Source organism: Pantherophis guttatus, chromosome 6 (assembly GCF_059756535.1).
Source record: "Pantherophis guttatus breed Tessera chromosome 6, ASM5975653v1, whole genome shotgun sequence".
Taxonomy (NCBI): domain Eukaryota; kingdom Metazoa; phylum Chordata; class Lepidosauria; order Squamata; family Colubridae; genus Pantherophis; species Pantherophis guttatus.
In genome coordinates, this window is record NC_142068.1 from 99694054 (window position 1) to 99713287 (window position 19234).

General features: G+C 41.1%; 1 protein-coding gene across 7 annotated transcripts in view; it reads left to right on the plus strand.

The window, feature by feature from the left end:
• GBF1 (golgi brefeldin A resistant guanine nucleotide exchange factor 1) overlaps positions 1-5479 on the plus strand; it is a 420074-nt gene extending 414595 nt beyond the window's left edge. For 6 of the 7 annotated variants that reach the window (XM_034435246.3, XM_087872320.1, XM_087872321.1 and 3 more), the window contains 3 exons: positions 621-798; positions 3753-3890; positions 4781-5479. In XM_034435246.3, the coding sequence (XP_034291137.1) occupies positions 621-798; positions 3753-3890; positions 4781-5043 (579 nt within the window). In that variant the 3' untranslated portion in view covers positions 5044-5479. Of the gene's footprint in view, positions 1-620; positions 799-1614; positions 1818-3752; positions 3891-4780 lie in introns of those variants that run through there. The other variant, XM_087872323.1, reaches the window with a different exon arrangement.
• Positions 5480-19234: the final 13755 nt, after the last annotated feature.

Sequence of the window (19234 nt, forward strand, 5' to 3'; positions counted from 1 at the left end):
ATGATCATTCCACTTTCCTCCTGTTCCATCCAGTGGAAACAGAATCTAAAAATGACCAAAGAAAGGGTAGAAATCTCTATTATGGCTTTTCATTCACTGATTCCTGATTCCTAATCTCAGGAATCAAAAATATTTTGTTCCATGTGTCATCCCAGCAATCGTGGTAAAGAAGCAGCTTGGTCTAAAACAGCACTGATGCTATATCTAGGGTAAAAGAGAATAAAAAGAGGATTTTAACATTGTATTAAGATTTCAAACATGGCAGGCATGTGAGGGTAATGGATACTGCTGGCAGGAGCAGATAGTCTTAGAGCCAAACCATGATTGGCATATCAAAAATTCAGGACAGCAGACACAATTAAAATTTATTCTCATTATCATAAGAAAGCATAATGACAAATTGTTAAAACAGTCTAACTTTGGATGTAAATGAGGTAATTAGTATTGTCAGGTCTCTCCCATTTCCTGACAACTCAAGCAAAGTTGTAGGGTTAGCTGTAGAAACATGCCAAGTTTTCTCTTGTTCTAAAATTCAATTCCAAGTAATAACACTTGCTTCTTGCCATCAAAATTCAGTGGCGATTTTGCAGACCCGTTGATAAATATGTTTTGCCTTCCAGCCAGAGGCCATCCCTGAATCACTGAAGAATATGTTGCTAGTAATGGACACAGCTGGGATATTCCATAATGCTGATTCACGAACAGGCTACTCAGATCTATGGGAAATCACCTGGGAGCGCATAGACTGCTTTTTGCCAAAACTACGAGATGAGCTCTTCAAACAGACAGTCATCCAAGGTATATTCAGAAGCCCATATAGAGCCCTTGAGCTTCAGAGTTACATGGTCCTTTCTAGACCAAGATCCTTTAGAAAGAGGCTACTATTTGAGTTTTGGAAAGCCACAATCCAAGGCTGGGAATAACAATTTCCTTTTTATCAACTTCCCAAATTTAATTTGTTTTTATATTTCATCTCTTATCAAATTTCAACATCAAACATTAAAATACTAACCTAAAAGGGAAAGGGAATGACAAAACAAAAATGACCAAAAAGTTATACATCAAACAAATTTATAATAAAAATGACCTCTAAAAGAAAGTTCTTTTAGTGCAAAGATCGTAACAGTAGAATCACAATCCAAATTTAAACAAATAACCCAAATCTATAAATTATCTTAAAATACTAATTAAATACTTGCTGTAGGAGATGACCAGGCTGAGCCAGAGGAAGCACATCATCAATTTGCAGTCCACACTTCTTGAGTTCAGCACTTCTTGAATTCCATTGACTCAATTTGCCTCAACTATTAGTAGTTCAGATTTTTGTTTAGAGGTAACATGGAATAAATTTGTATTCAGTTGAACAATCAGGTTCCTGATTTCTTATGCCTGACACTTACTAAAAAAAAATTCATAAAATTCTCTTAATTGTATCTAAGACATAGTAAATTATCAAATGTAAATAACCTTATATTTAAAAAGCCATATTTCATCAGCTAAAATTTATTCCTATAAAACATATTGAACACACTATATATAGGCAGTGCTTAGTTAACAATGGTTTGTTGTTTTTTATTTGAGGGACATTTACTGCTCCTTGCTGCTTTTATTTAGACCCAGTTTCTACCTTACCAGTAGAAGTACATCCTCCAAAACCATCAATATCTGCTCAGACTCTGGAGTGGATTCCAGACCATCTACTCATTCAGACCAAAATTTCTATCTCTAAGCAATGCTGTCATAAAGCATGGTGTCATGTGACTACATCATTTACTGATGGCAAACTTGGCACTCTTGGTTGATGTCATTAAGTGAAGATCACTTTGCCTGCGAGTCCCAGGCAAAGTGCTGCATGAGCACTGTGTGGTTGGTACTCTGGGCAGGGGAGGGTATCTGAGTGGCCCACGGGGTGCAATGTGAGTGCGGCAGAGCCAGGTTGTCAGAACTGCCACTCACACTTTGCTGTCATTCAGTGCCAGTCTGCCATGAATCCTGGGGACAGGGTGGAAGAGAGGGTGAACGTAAATGCTTGGGGGAAAGTGAAACTGATGGAAAGAAGCATCCTTCTCAATGAAGAGTCCTCAAGGTCATTTTCATGGGAGAGGAATGCAACTGCAAGAGTGACTATTTCAAAAACAAATCTTTTAAAACTGATTGGATGATCGGGGGGGGGCAGTGGTGGTTTGCCCCCGGTTTGGACCGGTTCACAAGAACTGGTAGTAAAACCGGCAGGAGGCTCCACCCATCACCCTGGATGTGATCTGCGCATGCGCCTGTGTGAGCTTCGTTCACGTGCACGTGCGATCCCATTGCGAACGAGTAGTAAAGGTAAGTAGATCCCACCCCTGGGGCAACAGTAGGAAGTGTTTGGACAGGGAAGTTATACTTAAGGATTTGGCGCACAAACCTCAGTTCTGGCTTTGCTTTATTGTAATCCATTTGATCATTAGTAAGCTATAACTTTGTCAACAAATGGAGTCAAGGATCATTCTTACTTAAAGGTACAAGTATGAGGCAGGACTAATACAGGGATTGCTGCTACCAGGAGGGGTCTAGGACTTTTCGGCTCGAGCTTGAAAGGAACGTGAGCAGAGAAAGAGAAAAGGATAAGGGATTGGAATTAGAGAGCAGGGCTCTTGGGACAGGTGGGTCTTCAGAAACCAGGAGAAGGAAAGCAAAAGATCAGGCCAGCCATTCCCCCCAGCTCGTTGCAAAAGCTCCACCTGATGGATCCCTTGTCCTCCAGCGCTGCTCTTGGCTGCCTCGGGAGGCTCCAAACTGACAGGCAAGGGCTGTCAGTTCTAACTAGGGCAGCCCCAGTTGTGGTAGAAATACGTTTGCCGCCTCCCAGCCCCCTCCTCCACAGAGAGAAACCCTGGGAACCTCTACAGCCCCCTTCCCCCCATCTTTTGTGGCTGGATCCCTCCCCCGCGCTGCTCTCGGCTGCCTCAGGAGGCTCCGAACTGACAGAGCCTCCCTCTGAACTGCAGCCCCCCCTCTACCCCCAAAGCTCCCGAGCCCCTGCACCGATTAGCTGGCTTCGAACTGTTGTCTGCACCCAAAAGCCCAATGCTAACTGTACTGCGACCAATGAGCCACGGCAAAGGACGAAGGGGCCGTGGCCCAAAGTGCCGAGGTGTAATAATGTGGAGGCAAAACCCTGGTGGAAAAACAGGCAGCACCAAGAATTCGAGCCGAAAAGTCTCATTACGTACCAGGAGGGTATAAGTGACTTACTGAAATAACTTACAACCTTCCCTCCAGCTTCCCCACAGAGTTTGCTTCTGGGAAGTCAGCAGGGAAATGGCAATCATGTGACTGCAAGAAACTGCAATTGTTGTAAGTGTGAACAGTTGTCAAGCATTCAGATTGTGATCATATGACGTTGGGGATGTGAGGACAGCTAGAACTTTGAAGATCAATTTAGATACCACTTGATTAGCACCCTAACTTTGAATGGTCCCTGAATGAATGGTCATTAAATGAGGATCACCTGTAGTTTAATAGCTTATATTATTAAATAATTAAATAATTATATTTAGTTATTAATAATATAATTTAATAATTATATAAAACTTGTTTGATCACAGAAATCCAAGCTCTAGCTTCAAACAAGTTTTAATAAAATATGTGTATTAGGGCATTTTGCATGTGTTTAATGGTTTGTTGTGCAGATACATAAGGGGCCATAGTCTGAATGCAGCTTTATTTGAGAGACTTTTATAATACTTCTCCTTGCTGCTTTTATTTAGACCCAGTTTCTACCTTACCAGTAGAAGTACATCCACCAAAAGCATCAATATCTGCTCAGACACATTCCTCTGGAGAAGATTCCAGACCATCTACTCTTTCAGCATCATCTGAGAAGTCTCCAGAACTAGCAGCCAGTGGTAGGATTATATTTTCTACAAGATGAACTATGAATAGAAAAAGAACAGAATAGAAAAAGAAGGAAAAAAACTAATTAAAAATAAATTTGTCTCTGATTGCTCATAATCACATAATCTAATAACAGGGAAATGTGCAAAATTCAGAGCTAAAATTCAGTGCATGAAAAACAATCAGTTAAACCTTTAAAATCCAGCCCAGTAGAATAGATCCCCTTTTACCTGATGGTGGAAAGTCCATCAGAGAGGTAGCCTTTCCCTGGAAGGCAAAGTTGAGTTAAATTTAAGAATGCAAATAAAATGGTTTTGAAGTGGGGTGTGAAATGGATAAGAGAGTTATGTCTAGGAATAACATTTAAGAATGGATATATTAAAACCTATTTGTTGGGCCAGTGAGAATCATATAGTTAAAGTAACATAGACGCACAGATGCAAAAAATGGCTAGACTGATGGGATTTAAATGGCTAGACTGATGGGATTTAAATTTATACTGGAATAGAATGGCAAAGGCAAGGAGGTTATGAAGATGAGGTCAACAGGTTATAAGGACTTTAACAATTTGATTACCATCCCTATATTCCCCCTACTCACCCTGGTTTTAATCCTTAAACAGTCACTCTGATGGTGAGCTGCTTGTGCTTCTTAATAAAATTCATTAGTGAGAAAAGGAGCCACCAGACTTCTGATTTTTGCTACCGTAGAGTACCACCCCTCTCCTATAATGTCTACAGATTTTAAATGGAGATTATACAAGAGTGTCCATTGCAGACATGAACACTCAAATTCTAAGGACTTAGAAGAGCTCAGAATGAATTGGGTGAAATTTGGGGAAAGTGATAGAGACTAATGTCCCTCATATAAAAATGAGAAGTCTGTTATTTTTTCCCTGCAGATTCTGAGAATGCCTGCATTCACTTTGGATCACATTTTGCCTCTCCAGCAACACCTGGGAAGATGAACCTAGCTACAGATATTCCAGCAGTGGCACAGCAGCCTCTTATTCTTCAACCACTAGCCTCCCCCTTACAAGTGGGAGTGCCACCTTTGTCTCTGCCTATAATTCTGAACCCAGCTCTCATAGAGGCAACCTCCCCGGTACCTCTTTTGGCTACCCAGCAGTCTACTGACTCCATCACAATTTCTGAAATAAATTAAAAAAAAAGGAAATGACTAAAGGAATGATGGATTCTGATCATGCTATGTCCAACTGAAGTTATGCTTGCCCTAAGCAAAAGAGTAGCATCCCAAAGTAAACATGCTAAGGTGACAATCTTGCAGCTCCTCCTTCCTTTAAAGTTAAAGTTTTCAGTAGAGACCTGCTTTGTTTTTTTCAGAATGGATACTGCAAGATACTGTTAGAATCAAGCAAAGAAATATCCAGCTTCTGTATAAGTACAGTACTTTGCTTCACTGTCAGCATTCCTTGCACAGGTTTACTTTAGGACCATTCTTTCGCTCTTGAATCTTCAGGGATTTAGGCTTGTACTTTTGCCAGAGTAAACTGAACTTTCTGAGAGGATTAGAAGGGTCACTGAACAATATTTGAAACTGTGGAAAAGCTGCATCTAAAATAAAAGCAAGAAAATAATAATCTCAGATTGCCGTGTAAGCTTCATTAGGGTTAGCATCGGTGGTGTGGTGCTTCCTTTTTATTTTAAAATTGCTGAAGGTCTTGCAGGCATTCCAATCTAGTGTTATAAAAGGTACTGATGTGAAGTGATTGCAATAGGCAAAAAATAGCCTCTACTCCTTCAGGAATGGACTGCAAAATGTTTCTTTCTATCTTTTTTGCAGTCTTTCACTTAAGAAAGGCCATTTCTCTCCTGCATAAGCCCAGAAATAAAATGTGTTTTAACTAGGGCTCCCACCAGGCTAAAATTCTCTACATTCAATGCAGAATCCCACTGGCCAATGTCCCACTGTATGGAACAATAGGTGATTGTGTGTGAGTGTGCATGTGGATTTGGGTGTTTGTATGTGTGAGTATGTATGTGTGTGGAGTTAAATGACTTTAGGATGAAATAAAAATTGCCTGTAAATGAAATGTGGCTTAGAGGTTTATTTCCTTACATATCAAATATGTTGCCTTTTTATTCTAGATTGTTTTGGAAAATTAGAGTATCGCTATTGACCAATTATGAAGGATCACCCTTTTTGAAACAAGAGGTGTGTGTGTGTGCATGTGTGTGTGTTTGAATCATTGTTGACTCCTGGCAACTTCCTGGACTAGTCCCTGCAGTTTCCTTGGAAAGATTTTGGAAGTGGTTTGCCCTTGCCTGCTTGAGAGGGTGTCACTGGCCCAAGGTCACCCAGCCAACTTTGTGCCTAAGGAACTGGAACTCACTGTCTCCCAGTTTCTAATTTGGTGCCTTAGTCACTACACCAAACTAGATCTCTAGATGGACATAGTCCTACTGTCATACATGCTCCTTGGTCATAGAAAAAAAAAAAAGAAAAAATACAGACTTTCTTTGGACCTAAAAATATAATTGTGTAATTGCATCTTACAAAGTTCATTGAGTTGAAATATGTCTATATTTCATATTTATGGTTTTTTGTCATTCCTTAGTAGACTAAGAATGAAATCTGACTCTTTCTCCCCCAGAAGGTTTTTTGTCATTCCTTAGTAGACTAAGAATGAAATCTGACTCTTTCTCCCCCAGAAGCAAAAAATATAAAGGCAATGTCTATTGCAGTGGAACTGAGAGCCCTTCAGTCCTGCTTATAGGACTACAGTATCTAGTATCCATCAGATTCCCTCTTTCTTTCTTCAGTGTAGCCAAATTCTATAGGTCCAACATGTGTCCCACACGGATTCTTAAATAATAATAAAAGAGATGTCTCTCTTTGGAAATAACATCCAAAGAAAAGGCAAACAAAGGGATAACACTCTGTGCACTAAGAGAGATAATATACTGTGGATATAAAAAGTCCTGTTAAAACCTGTTTAAATGCCACATTTTTAAAATGTAAATAAATCTGACCAAGCTAAATAACCTCAGAATTGTTTTCACCTTCAATACAAGCTGTACAATTTAATTAAAAAAAAAACTGAAATCTTTTAGGGGAAAAAAATAATCAATCCCATATAAAGTTCATCTCTTCTAGTAGGATTTTTCTGACATTCAGTTGCCTGTTACAGCAAAACTCATGGTCTGCAAAGAGCTTATGAAACATCAAAGATGTTGATGTTTTCCATGTTGGAAGATATCAGTCAGGAGAAGGATACAAAACCATTTCCAAGGCATTGGATATACTATGGAATAGAACACAGTGAAGACAAGTAGAGAAAATAGCTCAACAGTGAAGAACTGGGACTCCTCCAAAATTGATGAAAATACAAGATAACTCGCCCAAAAGGTCTACAGCAACATTAAAGGTGCTGCAGGATTTTCTAGCAAATACTAGTTGTGTTTTACATCTCCCTTATTCTTCATATGTCTGGGGTAGGGCAGCAAGACAGAGGCCTTTTCTTACAAAGAAAACATCCATGCCTGGTTACTTTTTGCAAAAACCTACATTAACTCTGACAAAAGCATGTGGGAAAATGTGTTATGGTCTTAATGAGACCAAAGTTGAACTTTTTGGTCATAATTCCAAAAAGTATGTTCGGTGCAAAAACAATTGTGCATCACCAAAAGTACATATATGTGAAGTGAAGCGTGGTGGTAGCAGCATTATGCTTTGGGATTACTTTTCTTCAGCTTGAACTAGAATTTTAGTCAAGGTGGAAGAAATTATTAACAGTTCCAAGTATTGAATTATGACACAAAAATGCTGAAGATGAAGGTGAATTTCATCTTTCAACATGACAATGACTCAGCATACCTCCAAATCAACAAAAGAAGAATCAACATCAGAAGAATATCAATGTTTTGGAATGGCTCAGCCAGAGTCCAGACCTGGATCCAATCGAAAATCTGCAAAGTGGGCTATGCACAGAAAATGCTCTCACAATCTGACAGATTTGCAGCATTTCTGCAAAGAAGAGTAGGCAAAGGTTCCCAAGGCAAGATATGCCATGCTGAAAGGCTCCTACGCCAAAGACATATGCTGCCTATATTGTGCTAATAAAACTAATAAAGTATTAGTTTTAAGAGTGTGCACATTTATGCAACCATTATTGTAAGTTTATAAATATATTTTTTCCCATAAAAGATTTCAGTTTGGTTTTCAATTGAATTCTGCAGCTTATAAGGTAAAGGTTCCCCTCACACATATGTGCTAGTCGTTCCCGACCCTAGGGGGCGGTACTCATCTCCGTTTCAAAGCTGAAGAGCCAGCGAAGACGTCTCCGTGTCATGTGGCCGGCATGACTAAATGCCAAAGGCGCACGGAATGCTCTTACCTTCCCACCAAAGGTGGTCCCTATTTTTTCTACTTGCATTTTTTACGTGCTTTCGAACAGAATCTGGGACAAGTAACGGGAGCTCACCCCATTAACGCAGCTTCGAACCACTGAACTGCCGACCTTTCGATTGGATTCGAACCACTGAACTGCCGACCTTTCGATTGACAAGCTCAGCATCTTAGCCACTGAGCCACTGCATACCTGCAGGTTAAACAGTATGTTATATTATGAAAAAAAATTCTGAAATGATTTATCTTGGTCTGATTTCTTTTACATCTCAGAAACCTGGTATGTATAGGTATGTAGACTTATATCCATTTTGTCTTCTACTGTGACAGTAATTTTATATAAATGTTCACAATGAGTCTGTCATTTTCAAAAATTTGAGGAGACCTGTTCTAAGGATGGATGGTTACCCAACCTTCTAAGTTCTTCCTTGCTCATTAGTTCTTTAGTGAAATTATCACAGCTGTCATGGTCCTCTACATCTAATAAAGCTTGATTAGTCTTTGTCAAGACTGCCCTTGACAACCATTTAACAATGCTTCAAAGTTATGACAACCTTGTTCTGTCCCCAACCCCACGCACACACACCAACAGACATTCAGGAGTTAAAGACCAAACCAGCCGGCAAAATCCTTTTCCTTATGACAGTGTTTCCCAAACTTGACCCTTTGAAGATGTATGGACTTCAACTCCCAGAATTCCTCAACCAGGCATACTGGCTGGGGAATTCTGGGAATTGAAGTCCATGCATCTTAAAATAGCCAAGTTTGGGAAACACTGCCTTATGATAACGGAACTTGGCAACAACCTAGTGGCTGCCTGTCAAAAGTTTATTATTTACAAAGAGGAGAGATAACTTCTCCCCACTTCTAATACATCAAAGGAAAGCAGTTCAATAATTACGGAATTAAATCAACTCCAGAGATACTTTTAGCAAAGTCTATAGCAAAAGTCCGGCAATGCAGAATGGCGTGGAAGCTTTCAGCTTTGTTCGTCACAAGGTTTGACTGGCCACCACGCTCTCTTTTATGGGGTGTGGTCCAGTGACTCAGCCTAATCTCAGGCACGCCCTTTCTTCTGTTGCGTGCGCTTATCTTTGCGACGCTGGTGTGGGTCCAGCCAAGACTTATTACCCTCATCACTGTCCATCTGTGGCTGCATGGACGTGCTTGGCCCCGCTCTTCGGCGGACACCGAAGGCATTGCCAGAGAGAAGGGTCCTGGAGAGGGAGACCTTGCCAACTCCTCTCTTTCACTCTTGGAGTCCTCTCCTGCCGATGACACAGGCTCAGGTAACGGAGCCACAACAAACCTCAGAAAAAGTTATTTATGACCTGTCCTTAAAATTATGACTTTCGTGCTACCCTTACAGACATATGATTGCAATTTGGGCACTTGGTACCAACTTGCATTTATGAGGGTGGCAGCATCTTGCAGGTAATTGGCCATGGCCACAATGCACCTCCTATTTCACCCCAGCCCCACCACCACAGCTGACCTACCACAGGCATTCATCCTTCACTGGTGCTCCTCCTCCAACATCATTGTTCCGTCATTCCTCCCTGTCCACTTGTGCTGGGCGAATTACCGAGGCTTGTTTCCGGCCAATTTGCAGTGCGGGAGCCACACCTCCCAGCAACCAACATTATAATTTAATAAGATATATGCAAGTGAGAATAAATTTTGCCCAGTACGAAGATACAAATTGACAATATTTGATTGGGAACTTAAACTTGGAGAATATGCAGCAATGCAAATCCACTTGAGAGATAGCCAAAAATAAAAACTACTGTTGAAGTAATCTTCATTTGAGCCCTAAGGAAGGTAAAAAACAAGAATTGGCCAGTCATCAAGAATGACTGCAAAATGCAGTAGGGAAAATCCCAAAATTAGTGATTTTACACAATCTTCTAATTCTCTTAAAAGGCAATAAAAGGACACATTTAGTTTATTTATATGCCACTCATCTCTTTGATAGTGCTTAGTTATGCTGACATTGTTTCTAATTGATTTTTAAAAAAATCAAATGACCCAAATAACTGCTACATATAGTAGTAACATCATCATGTTGAAAAATAGAAACTAACACAAAAATACATTACTTCACATGGAAAAAATTCAGATGAAAGAGTAGAGGACAATGTTGCCAACTTGAAACACAAGAAATGGCCAAGATTTAGCCATTCAATGAAACAGAAATATCGCAATCAAAAGTGTTTACACTGAACTTTCAAAGTGAAAGACAAATAAGCAAGGGGCCATCAGAACAGATTTTACCCAAAAGGGTAAAAGCACAAGAGAATGCAATCAAGCCTTGACAATCACTTTAACAGGGAAAAAAATGGAAATGACATGTTCACCCAAATTCACTTCAAAGATAAGAATAACATTAGTTATTCACTTCAATAAGGAAAGCAGTGAAGGATTTACATAGTCTACTCCAGTGAAAACTCAAAATGCAGTCCAGGCATTCACAAAATGGAGTTCTTGGGCAATTTTCTAACCTGTTTGTAAGAAAATAGAAGTAGTAGCTTTTTCCAAAGCTCCAATTGAGGTAAAAGACAGCAAATCCAATCCAGCAGGATCTGCAATTAGTTGATGGCTTCTTACAGAAATTCCCAAAATGAACCATTTTGCCACTTAAATCTGAAAGTGGACAGACTAGGCCCTAGTCTGAAATGTACTTTAAACATTTCGATGTTTAGATAGTTAGATCTGGATTAAAACCATGATAATATAAAAGATGTAGCATTTTGCAGGCAGAAAGTGGAACCAAACAGAGAAATTCCAGTCAGAATTGTGAGTGGTTGACAAGAGAGTTGGGCTGTGCTCAGTTTGCCTTATGGTCACCACAAAACTGGCTAGCGGCCTGTGCTTGCCCTTTTTATCCACCCAGGCAGGCAGAAGCTGACCAAGGGAAGATTTCAACATTTCACTGAGCCCTGATGGTGCAGTGGTTAGAATGCAGTATTGCAGACTAACTCTGCCCACAGCCTGGAATTCAATCTTGGCAGGAACAAGGTTGACTCAGCCTTCCATCCTTCGATAAAATGATCCAGATTTTGGGGGACAATATGCTGACATGTGGGGCAGTGTAGTCTGAGTGCTGTTGTTAATTAAAGGAGAAGATGCAAATCTATCAGCTGCTGCAAGGGATTATATGCTTTTTACTGGAAGAATTATTGATCCCTTCAAGTGGAAGAATGTCAAATCAAGTTGTGGGAATACACTTTGATGCTTTCATGCTTTAAAAATAAATTTCACACAGAATTTAATTCAAATGAGAAACCACTCTTAGAGTGGTTCTCAAATGAGAAATCACTCATACTACTCAAAAAATTGGGTATTATTCAAATCATATTAGATTTTAGTAATGTGGGTTTATAATTTATAGTTTCATTGAATTATTCTACTTTGTTCATCTTTATTGACATCATGCTTTGTTTCCAGTTTAACAGTGATTTTATCTTTAAAACAATATAATATATTCAGTTATTTATATTTAATTAATGACGTACTGTAAAACTCTACTTTTCATGTTTTTGTAAATATTTTTCCTCATATATATTTTATTAGTTTTTTCTGCCTTTTTCTTGTTTGTTTATATATCCTTTAAACTATTCAGCAAAAAAAAAAGACCTTGAGCGATGCTTGCATCTTTCCCAACTTTCTCACAGTTGAATTTGAATGTATAGTTTCACTAATTAATAAAACTATATTATTAAACTTTTACTTAATGATTTACTTCTTGATTTTCTAAACAACTCTGAAGTTTTCTTTATGCTTTCACAAAGGCAATTTAATTAAGCTGACTTTATTTGACTTTTCTCTTTAGTTGCTTAATAATGGTTTTTAGTAAAAACTAAAATTCTCCTTACCAAACTAATAAATTATATCTTGTTAACCTAGTAATAAATATGTGCTTATAGAATATAGGACAACAGAGTTGGACGGGATCTAAAAGTTGGACACTTTTAGATCCCTAAAAGTGATACTGCCATTCAATTGGGAGAAGGGGGAGACTTGGTTGCCTGTGTCAACAGATATTTTACAACCTATATCCTGGCGTCAAAGAGCCCTGAGTCCCCCTTAGTGTTGAGGAATGTTTATGACAGCCATGTGTGCTGATTCACTTTAAAGGATAAAGGAGAAACAATGTGAATACATACTTATCCGGTTCTCAGGTAAAGAAAACATCTTCACGCTTGTGTATTGGCTAAAATCCGCATTCTGGCTTAAGGGAGGGCTCTCTACTGCTTAAGGGAGGGCTCTCTACTGCTTTAATCCTACTTGTTTTGCCTAAGGGTATTCAGACGTTGCTTTGAATCCATTGCTATCACTTCTGCTTAATAAAAGGGTCCTTTTGAAATACTACATTTCAAGAGTTTTTACTTTCTTAAGTTGGGAGGAGAGGCAATCCTTACAGAAAGCAACATCTGCAAAATGGTCAACCCAGAGAAGCAATCTTCGCTCTACTGAGGAGACCTTGCAAACCATGTCTGAACGAGCAGAGAACTGGGAGAAGCCAAATGCTGGGAGGAGACATTAACCACACCCAGTTGGATGCCTGTTTCGTACACCCCATCAGAGAGGAGAGTGTAGAGAAGAGAATCCTGAAAAGTCACTTGGCATCGGGAAGAAAGCTGGGATTTGAGAACTAGACAAGTCACCCTCAGCCGCGGCAACCGAAAACTGGGGTGGAAACTGGAACTAGAAGCCCTCGCTGACCAGGGGAAACTAACCAAAGCACCACTGAGGGAGGATTGTCCAATTGGTCATGGAAACTTTGGAAAATCTCAACATCCGAGGGGAGCCAGGACGACAACCAAAGAGTGCTGAAAGGGCAGCAGTCGCGGATGATGCCAAGGGAGGCACACCCCTTCTGGAGCCTGCCTGTCAAGCAGATGGCATAGCAGCAGTGGGACCCAGCAAATCCTCCCCTCCAGGCAACATATTGCCTGTTGCCCATTCCCAACCAGCCCTGATTCCCGCAACTGGAAACTCCCTCCCTTCGGGTGAAGTTTGATGGAGATCAATTAGGATTCTTTGTGGCACACATGTTCACTTACATGCAAGAGTATGGGCATGATTTCCAAACCCAAGGATCCTGAGTTTGAGTTGTGACCCTAGCCCTAGAGGGTGCCACAGGATGATGACCCTGCATAACACCAATGCACCAAAACTGCAGGATTTTGACCATTTCATGATGGCCCTGCGACAACGGTATTTTCTCCGAAATCCTCAGCCTGTTTCAAGTGTGGAAAAGAGGTGCAGAGTGTCATTCACAAACATCCACCCAGAACCACCCACCGGGGGTGGGGGACTTGCAAAACCTGGCCAGCATGAGAAGGAGACTGCCCTGATCGTAGAATTACCATTCCCCCTCCCTCTTTTGGGAGGAAACCCTGGCACCTCAGCAGGAGGAATCACACATTCAGAAGTGATCCAGAAGATGAACCACTGGTAATCCGAACTTTCCCTTTAGAGTTAGACGAGCTGTATCTTGTCAATTTTTAGTATACCCATTGGAGCCTATTTATTTAAATAATATTTTTCAGGGACGATAGAGTAGACCACAACATAGACAAAGTTTTGGCTGATAAGGACTAATAAGGCATGGGGGGGGGAAAAAGAAGTGCCATGGCACCAGGCCAGGATCTCTCCCACCAATGAAGAATGCAAAACAACCAAAATTGATGAGCACTTTGCTGACAAGAAGTAAAGTAAAAATACCCCCCTTTCATTTCCAACAATCTGGAGAGGTTAGAACAGGACCAGCAAAGAGATTTGACAAAACAGACTTTCCTGATCTGGGGGGAGGGGAGCAAAATGACAGCCAGCTTTTTCACAAACAAATCCAGCTACAGCCAGTATGGAGACCGAGCTAAAGTCTAAAAAGTTTAACAACAAACTAATCCAAAGTGTGGAGAGTTTACCGTGGGAGAATATAACAGAGTTTATTGCAAAGCAATGCCTTACAGCACAACCGTTTGTTTCAATATTTGAGCAACTAATTCAACATGATGCAGACATTGAAAAAAGATATAGCTGTTTTTCTGCAAGAACAACATCGAGCTACAGTCACTAAAGTCCGTACAGCAGACTGGGATATAAGGAAGAGGAAAAAGAGCAAAGACCCAGGGAAACAGTTAAAGAGCCTGCTAAAAAGTGTCAGCCCACTCGGAAAAACAGTCCTCCACATAAGGCATCAAGAGGAGGAGGTTATTAATAGAGAAGTTTCTCTACAATTACAGCAATCACATCACTCACTATAAACACATCAGGTTGTGCTTAGAATCCATATGAACAGAATTAATCATGGACGCTGGATTACCAAGATTCCTTACTAGATTCCCTAAGCCAGCTTCTTCACTGTCACTGGGTGCAGATTGATCCCCGTACTGCAGCTTCCTGAGGCCCCAAATTGGAAGATGATACTTCTATCTTTCAAACAGCCGACCATACCACATGTTGAAGGCATATCTAGCCTCCTTTCAAATCTTTCCTGTGATCCTCCCGTTTTCTGTGAGGAAAGGGTTAAACCCTTAATTGCTAACATGCTAACATGCAAGCTCCCAAAGTTGCTGTCTCTTCTGCATTCTCAACTTTGGAAAAGAGAAAGGAAGAAAGTGGGAGTAAGCCAGTCTTGTCCAGCGAAGATGTACTTAACAGCACAGAAACCGGTCTCATTCATGCTTTTGGCGCTCTCCCAAGGAAAGAACAAGATAACACTCTATTCAAACTAGAAAATTTAAAGAAATTGGAGATGATCGACACAGCTGAACCGCTGATCTGGTTTCCCCTTGCCCAGGGGACAAGGATTTACATTAATATGAGAGCATGGAAAACAGAAGCCAAGACACACAGGGGCCATTAGAAACATATACTCATGTTCCCCAGGGTCTGAAAAGCCTAAAACACATTATATTTTCAAATCCGAGAGTTCCCTGTGGAGTTAGACCAAGCTGTATCTCAGAATTACCAGTAAGACTCAATTCAGCCAGAAAACTTAACTTCTGACACATTCAGATTTGCAAAAGAAACACACATATTCATGTTTCCCAGGTTCTGAAAAGCCCAGAACATATTCAATTTTCAAATCTGATGTTTCCCTTCAGTGTTAGACCAAGCATTATCTCAAATTGATTTTTTGGCTGAATTGAGTCCTACTGGTAATTGTCTAAATCTGTGTTTAAATCAGTGTCTGTCGCTTGCTTGCCCCTCACGTTCATCAGATGACCCCCTCTTTCTCCCTTATCGCTCGTTTTTCCTTCGCGTCTCGCAACCGGAGTGGGCCGCGTGAGAGGGGTTCCTTCTGAGTGGACTATGGCGTAACGTCTCCACTTTGGTCCCAGCAGCGGAGCGTGGAGATGGGAGACCGGGGTGGCGCGGGCGGGGATTGCGGGATGGGATCTCAGCATGGGAGCCGCGGGCCTCGGTTGTGGAGGAGTCTGCGATGGGTCCACAACGGGCAGACGACCTGGTCTACCAGGAAGTTCAGGCAGCCTCGGGTGGGACCGGTTTAACCGGGACCTTGGCCAGACTAGAGTCTCTTTTTCTGTTTCCCTGCCATGATGGATGTACAGGATCCAATCATGGGGGCCGCAGGCCTGGGTCAGGGACCTCCACCGTCACCTCGGTGCCCGCGACAGGCCCCAGGGGTGTCCGCTACTGGCAGACGGCCCGGTCTACCGGGACTCAGAATTGGTGTTAGGACCGAAATCAGGTAGAAATCTTTACTTTTGAGAGGTCAGATTTACAAAAGAAACACATATTCATGTACTGAGTTTTCCCTTTGGTGTTAGACCAAGCTTTATATCAGAATGGATTTTTGGGCTGAACTACCAAGCTTTATATCAGAATGGATTTTTGGGCTGTCAAAAGTTACGTTTTCTGGCTGAATTGACTCTACTGGTAATTCGGAGATACATCTTGGTCTAACTCTTCAGGGAAAGCTCGGATTTGAAAATTGAATGTGTTTGGCGCTTTTCAGAACCTGTGGAACACGAATGTGTTCTTTTGCAAATCTGAGCTCTGTGTCAGAAGTTAACTTTTCTGGCTGAATTGTCCTACTGGTAATTCTGAAATATACCTTGGTCTAACTCCTCAGAGAAAGTTCGGATTTCAAAATTGAATGTCTTATGGCTTTTCAGACCAAGGGGAACATGAATACATTGTTCCCCTTGCAACATTGTTTCCTTGCAAATTTGAGCTCTGTGTCAGAAGGTAAGTTTTCTGGCTGAGTTGAGTCCTACAGGTATCATGTCTTCGAGCTTCTGAAAAGCGCCAAACACATTCAATTTTAAAATCCGAGCTTTCCCTTCGGTGTTAGACCACGCTTTATCTCAGAATTAATTTTTATAGCTGAATTTACTTTTACTAGTAATTCTGAGATGCAGCTTGGTCTAACTCCTCAGGGAAAGCTCGGATTTGAACATTGAATGGGGTTTGGGCCTTTCAGACCCATGGCGACATTAATATGTGTTTCCTTGCAAATTGAGCTCTGTGTCAGAAGTTAGGTTTTCTGGCTGAATGTTTCCCAGGTTCTCAAAAGCCCAAAACACATTTTCAAATCCGAGCTTTCCCTTTGGTGTTAGACCAAGCTTTAGCTCAGAATTGGCGGTAGGACTCAATTCAGGTAGAACACTTATGACACAGAGCTCAGATTTGCAAAAGAACACATATTCGTATTCCACAGGTTCTGAAAAGCGCCAAACACATTCAATTAGTCTCTTTGCAAAAGAAACACATATTCATGTTTTTTCCCAGGTTCTGAAAATCCCAAAACGCATTCAATTTTCAAATCCGAGGTTTTTCTGAGGAATTAGACCAAGCAGCATCTAGAATTACCAATAAAAGTCAATTCAGCCAGAAAATTTAATTTCTGACACAGAGCTCAGATTTGCAAATGAAACAGATATTCATGTACCAAGCTTTCCCTTCAGTGTTAGACCAAGCTTTATATCAGAATGGATTTTTGGGCTGAACTGAGTCCTACTGGAAATTCTGAGGACCAGCTTGGTCAACACTTCAGGGAAAGCTCGAATTAGAAAATTGAATGTGTTTTGGGCTTTTCAGAACCTGGGAAACATGACTATGTGTTTCCTTGCAAATCTGAGCTCTGTGTCATAAGTTAAGTTTTCTGGCTAAGGTGAGTCCTATGGGTAACATATTTAACATGTTTCCCAGGTTCTGAAAATCCCCAAACACATTCAATTAAAAATCCGAGCTTTCCCTGAGGAGTTAGACCAAGCTGGATCAAAGAATTACCAGTACGAATCAATTCAGCCAGAAAACGTAATTTCTGACACAGAGCTCGGATTTGCAAGGAAACACATAGTCTTTCCCGAAGGACTCAGGGCGGTGAACAGGCACAAAATAAAATACATAGATACAAAAGTTAAAAAACATAATTAAAACCAGATTAAATAATTTAGCCCGAGACAATTAAAAATCCCAATAATTTAAAACAGATTAAAATTTTGATTTAAAAGAATTTTAAAACAGGGGAGAAAATTAGGCCAGGCCGGCTTGCTCGAATAGGAGAGTCTTAAGAGCACGGCGGAAAGAGCACAGATCCGGGATCCTCCATATCTCTGGGGGGAGCTCGTTCCAGATAGTGGGTGCCCCCACAGAGAAGGCCCTCCCCCTGGGGGCCGCCAGTCGACATTGTTTAGCTGATGGCACCCGGAGGAGCCTCTCTCTATGAGAGTGTACTGGCCGGTGGGAGGCTGCTTGTGGTAGTAGGCGGTCCTGTAAATAACCAGGTCCTAAGCCATGGAGCACTCTAAAGGTGGTAACTAAAACCTTGAAGGGCACCCGGAAGACCACCGGGAGCCAGTGCAGCTCACGCAGGAGAGGTGTCACACTTGCTCCCATAACCACCTGCGTGGCCGCACTCTGCGCCAGTTGGAGCCTCCGGAGAAGGATGTAGCCCCATGTAGAGAGCGTTACAGTAGTCCAGGCGGGAAGTGACGAGGGCATGAGTGACTGTGTGTAGGGAGTCCCGATCCAGAAACACATAGTCATGTTTCCCAGGTTCTGAAAAGCCCAAAACACATTCAATTTAAAATCCGAGTTTCCCTGAGGAGTTAGACCAAGGTATATCTCAGAATTACTAGTAGGTCTCAATTCATCTAGGAAATGTAACTTCAAATGAAACAGATATTCATGTACAGTTTTATCTCAGAATTGATTTTGTGCCTGAATTGACTTTTACAGGTAATTCTGAGATGCAGCTTGGTCTAACTCCTCAGGGAAAGCTCACATTTGAAAATTGATTGTGTTTTGCGCTTTTCAGAACCTGTGGAACACGAATGTGTTCTTTTGCAAATCTGAGCTCTGTGTCAGAAGTTAACTTTTCTGGCTGAATTGTCCTACTGGTAATTCTGAAATATACCTTGGTCTAACTCCTCAGAGAAAGTTCGGATTTCAAAATTGAATGTCTTATGGCTTTTCAGACCAAGGGGAACATGAATACATTGTTCCCCTTGCAACATTGTTTCCTTGCAAATTTGAGCTCTGTGTCAGAAGGTAAGTTTTCTGGCTGAGTTGAGTCCTACAGGTATCATGTCTTCGAGCTTCTGAAAAGCGCCAAACACATTCAATTTTAAAATCCGAGCTTTCCCTTCGGTGTTAGACCACGCTTTATCTCAGAATTAATTTTTATAGCTGAATTTACTTTTACTAGTAATTCTGAGATGCAGCTTGGTCTAACTCCTCAGGGAAAGCTCGGATTTGAACATTGAATGGGGTTTGGGCCTTTCAGACCCATGGCGACATTAATATGTGTTTCCTTGCAAATTGAGCTCTGTGTCAGAAGTTAGGTTTTCTGGCTGAATGTTTCCCAGGTTCTCAAAAGCCCAAAACACATTTTCAAATCCGAGCTTTCCCTTTGGTGTTAGACCAAGCTTTAGCTCAGAATTGGCGGTAGGACTCAATTCAGGTAGAACACTTATGACACAGAGCTCAGATTTGCAAAAGAACACAT